The sequence below is a fragment of the Nanorana parkeri genome, unplaced genomic scaffold, assembly GCF_000935625.1.
Source record: "Nanorana parkeri isolate BGI_ZX_2015 unplaced genomic scaffold, ASM93562v1 scaffold54, whole genome shotgun sequence".
In the NCBI taxonomy this organism is placed as follows: domain Eukaryota; kingdom Metazoa; phylum Chordata; class Amphibia; order Anura; family Dicroglossidae; genus Nanorana; species Nanorana parkeri.
Genome location: NW_017306322.1, coordinates 2,689,172 through 2,694,356, shown reverse-complemented (window position 1 = coordinate 2,694,356; position 5,185 = coordinate 2,689,172). Strand labels below are relative to the sequence as shown.

General features: G+C 39.3%; 1 protein-coding gene across 1 annotated transcript in view; it reads right to left on the bottom strand.

The window, feature by feature from the left end:
• CEP135 (centrosomal protein 135) overlaps positions 1 to 5,185 on the bottom strand; it is a 49,740-nt gene that overhangs the window by 33,823 nt on the left and 10,732 nt on the right. The window contains exons 7-8 of the mRNA XM_018575733.1: positions 2,048 to 2,263; positions 736 to 801 (exon numbers count right to left, since the gene is read on the bottom strand). Coding sequence (XP_018431235.1) covers positions 736 to 801; positions 2,048 to 2,263 — 282 coding nt within the window. The remainder of the gene's footprint in view (positions 1 to 735; positions 802 to 2,047; positions 2,264 to 5,185) is intronic.

The following is a 5,185-nucleotide window of genomic DNA, read 5'->3' as shown; positions in this document are numbered from 1 at the left end:
TACGCGTTGGAATGCAAACCTCACTAGTAGAAGGATACCAGGGAGTGAGTTGTGTGTATGCTGGATGTAGCCTTCACTAGTAGAAGGATACCGGGGAGTGAGTTGTATGTGTGCTGGAAGTAGCACACTAGTAGAAGGATACCAGGGAGTGAGTTGTGTGTGTGCTGGATGTAGACTTTACTAGTAGAAGGATACCAGAGAGTGAGTTGTATGTGTGCTGGATGTAGCCTTCACTAGTAGGATACCGGGGAGTGAGTTGTATGTGTGCTGGAATGCAGACCTCACTAGTAGTAGGATACCGGGGAGTGAGTTGTGTGTGTGCTGGAATGCAGACCTCACTAGTAGTAGGATACTGGAAGAGTGAGTTGATGATGAACACTCACTAGTAGTAAAGAAATTGTAGGGTGAGTGGAGAAAAAAAATTGGTGGTAGGGATAAATGGGGAACAAGCTGCATGTGCTGGGTAGCAGAAATGACTATACTTACATCCTACACTTCTTGTGTGTATGTGTGTACATAAAATAATTCTGCATTTCACTGGACTAATAAATGTGTTTAATGTTTCGGTATCCATACGTTTTTTGGGGTTTTTTTCATTTGACAAAATAAACCATGAAACCAGGGGAAGAGAAAAGGGAAGAGAAAAAAAAACAACAAAAAAAACCCCAAAACACAACACTATATAGTAATCCATTATTATTATTATATATAGTATGTTTAGACGGATTTACTTACAGATTTGTACTGCACCAAAGTACTTTCAAGTTTGTGGATTTCCATATGCAGCCTCTTTATTTCATTCTAAAATAAAAATGGATTTAGATAATAGTATAATAAATTATTTTAAATATCTGGCTCAAATACCACTTAACATACCCCTAGACCCACAGGCCATAAAAAAGGGCCCTGGCTTCCTGCTCAGTACAATAAATATTCGCATTACTACACATACTGGAAAGTGGAGCCTGAGGAAGCGATGGGCCTCAACTAACAATGTAGCCGACAGCCAAACATCCATCTCAAGAAAAATAAGGGGTGGATGTTTGGGCAGGTGGAGGAACACCAACAGCTAAGATATTAATAAAGTTAGGGACTTAGAGAATTTAGGGACATGGAGACTTATGGCCTTAAAAAGGGATCCTAGACAGGTAGTAGCACTAGTAGACGCTATAGGCTGCTTGACCGTTTTAGAGTGGTACGCACAGCAGCAATAACAGCTGGAGTAGTCTCTCTAAGCCTGAGATCTATGAGTGCTGCCTGCAAATTTCTTAGGAACAGTATCAGACAAGGATATGAAAAACTAATCGTCGAGATAGGCCCCCTGCAGCCAAAACTCAGAGGCCGCTGAGGCAGGTCAGGTATTGATGATGTAGGAGCATTAACAATCATGGGTAACCTCAGGTGATTCCTGCCAGCATAAAAATGAGGAGTGGACCACACCGGACACTAAAGAAGCCTCAGAAGAATGTACGGACTCAAGCAGGAGCAGCAACAGCACAGCCTGTTAGGCCTTAAGAGTGAAGTCTCCGCAACCATACGCCAACAGTAAATCGGTAGGGCCCAAAATAAGTACCCCCATACGTTGTCAAGGGAGGGGTGTCCAGTGCCCTTAAGATTCCCCAAGCAACCACTGTATTTTGTATTATACAACTCTAACAGAAGAGGTGTAAGGTCCTTACTGACTGTACAGTTTGGTATTATTATAATACAGGAATCATATAGCGCCAACAGTTTGCGCAGCGCTTTACAATATAAGGAAGATATTACAATCACAATACAATTCAAGACAAGGTGCTAAGGAGGGTCCTGCCCGTGAGGTAGAGATGTATAGATTATAAGGCGACTTGACAAAACCGCAAATCCTGTGCAAGACAGGTCACAGTCTTGCACAGGACTGTGCAAGACAGGTTGCTCTAGCGTGCAAATGCATATTTTAGAATGCTCTCTATTTTTACGTAATCATGTATGCATGGCATGGTAGCTTTAGCAAAACTCCAAAAGCAATACACAAATTCTCCTGCTTGAAATACAGCTCAATGGCACCAACCTTTGCTTCTTCAATCTCATCATCTGCAGTCTCAAGTGCTATATCTTTGTCTCTCTCTAGCTGCTGTGCCATCTGGTCAATCTCTGACAGTTCTTTACAGAGTTCCTCATTCTTGCTGCTTAGATTCAACACCTCACTGGTCACATTCTGTCGGGTTTCCATGAGTTCTTGCACACGATTTTCAAGGTCTCGGTTAGCTTTCTGGAGATATTCAATCTGCAATAACACATGTACATTTTTACAATGACAACTCTCAATTTCTGTGGCAGGTCTGAAAAAGGTCTAGCAAATGCCAGGGAAATGTGCTAACTAAAATCTGTATTTAGCAGCAATTTGCTGCCCACTATTTCCTGCGACATCACAGGGCAAATGCTGCTACCGAGATCAAAGGGAGTTCGTATACTGAACTCCCTTTGATCTCCTGTCACAGGGAAGCTGCTCGTCGGGCTCCACTGTCTGCTCGTCACAGACGAGTGGATTTTTCGAGCCCTGTACACACACACACACACACACACACACGTGATACTAATTTCAAAGAGATATAATCTAAAAATACAAAGAACTGTTTGTTAACTGACGTTTGCTGGTGTATAGTCATTGCAATAGGATAGCATAGAGCATAAATGTGCTCATAGATGTTGGATGACAGAAGGTGATCTAGTAATAGACTGCAATGAAAATTGAGGTTTTGATTTTGGTAGATGTGGGAACATCTTACCTGTAAAATCCTTTTATTGCAGTACAGGAGACAGATAATAATGATGGATGGGTTATATAGCTGCACCTTTAAGTGATTTTGACAATGGTCAGAACAGGACCTCAGTTATTTGCAAGCAATAGTGCAACATAACATAAAGGGAGTGTCCTGAACTGTACTACAAGAAAGGGATTTTTACAGGAAAGTAAAGAATCCTATGTTCTGGCTCATACAGGACACATATAATCATGATGGATGGGAGGTCCAAAAGCAATTAAGAGGGTGGGAACGGACTACACCCACTAGCATGTCCAGACTGAGGTGTAAAGACAAAACCACCTTGAGCAAAAAATAAAAGGAAGATTGACTAGGTCTGAGAACCACCTTTTCTTGATGCAGGACCAAAAAAGGTTCCTTACAGGACAGAACGGTCAGCTCAGAAACCCTCCGAGCTGAGGTTATAGCGACCAGAAACAAATCCTTCCGAGTAAGGTCAAGGCTATGCTGTCAATATAAGCGCTCACAGAATTAAATTGTAAGGTTGAACTCATCATAGACACATAAAGTAACATGAGCATACTGGAAGTTATTGTGTTCTTTCTATTCTATAAGGAGAATTTGAGTTCATGGTTTCAAGCCAGAGTCTTCATCAGCCATTCTCAGACCCTTACAGCATAGATTCCCAGGTTAAACATTTTGGAGAGTCTAGACTGAGATAGACTAAGATTAATGAAGATGCCATGTCTCGAGCTTAACAAAAAGGACAAAACTATTCACCATTTCATTTTTTTTCTCTTCTTTTTCAAGTTATGATTAAGTTCACATTGAAAATTATCTAGTATATAGTAGGGATGCAGCGATATATCGTCCGACGAAACATATCGGCCGAAAATGGCACTTTTGGCATAATGCCGAAAGAGCCATGTTTCGGCCGATACATCGGCGCATCCCTGGCTTCTTTTCTCAGTGATCGCTGAGTGTTTGTAGATAATTGAGGACATGGTATGTTAACTATATCCTCGATTATGAATGAATGGGAGTGATCTACATCACCCCCATTCATTCATAATTGTGGTTATAGTAAAACAAACAATGTTCTCATGTTATCAATGAACAGGAACACTCAGAGGATTCCTGTTCATTGATAACAGGGGACACAGAAAAAGAGATTGAGGACTCTGTGTTCTCAATCTCTTTTTCTATTTTAAAAAGGGAAACATCAGGGGTCTGTTTAGACCCCTAATATTTCCCAGAAGCCCCTAAAAGCATCAAATGTATTATTGTTGCATGAGTTATATAAATATTTGCTTAAGTAATTTTGTTTTCATAATGTGATATTCCACATATATCTTATATACATTAGTCGATTTTTACTAATAGATATATCCTGGTGTATAAATATATTATTTACATTATAAATGTTTATATTGAGTAAATTATTGTATGTAATAATCAGTAAAGTAACTATACTCTTTGTATGTAGGATGAGGTAATTTGTACCAAGATATTTGTTTCTCTCTTTCTATGCCTCATTGTTAAAGATGGGTGTCTCTGGGATGTCTGGCAATCCCAGAGGAGTAACTAGCGATCTCTTAAATTGATATTTCGCCAATAAGCCGAGGTTGAGGAGGTCATCTCATGGCATGTTACTGGAGTTTTAAAGAAAAATCCAAAATTATTCCTAGAGCAATACTGCCTCCTTCAAATAATGTAGGTAAAATGTGGGTATAGTTTGGAGTAAAGTGACCTGGGTCGTGATATCTTAGTCGAGATAAGAAAAGATTTCCCCTCCCAAAGTTTTGGGTGATAAAAGTTAGGAGAAAATTGGGAGAGGGGAGACTGAAGGAGGATTGACAGGCTAACTAAGAATTATGGGAACGAGACTGAACAAAGAGAGGAACTTCTGAGAAAGAACTCTGCCCCTAAATTGACATCACAGAATTTCCAGATTAGTGGTAAAGTATAACTTAGCAGCTATCTGTAAGCAATTTATGCTAGCCATATATATCTGACTAAACCATTTAATTTAACCATTCGGTTATATAGTGTTAGTATCAGAATTGGATTAGAGTAATTTAAGCTGCAGTAAACATTCTCTCTATCAATTTTGTGAAGCCAATATTGGCTTCTAGTCAGTGGTTTGAGATTATATATACACACATATATATGTGTCTATTTACCCGGTCTTATGTTTTACCAAAAATATGGGTAAGATGTAAAAAAAAAAAAAATGGGTAGATGTTTTATAACAACATAGGGAAACCATTTTTTTATTCGAAATTTACGGTACTTTTTTCATTATATAGTAAAAAATAACCCACCCCCCAGTGGTGATAATATACCTCCAAAAGAAAGCTCTGTGTCCCCAAAAAATGTTAACATAAATTGCAAGGCTATAGTCTGGTCATGCTGACTGGTGACATTTTTGACTGAAAATTTTT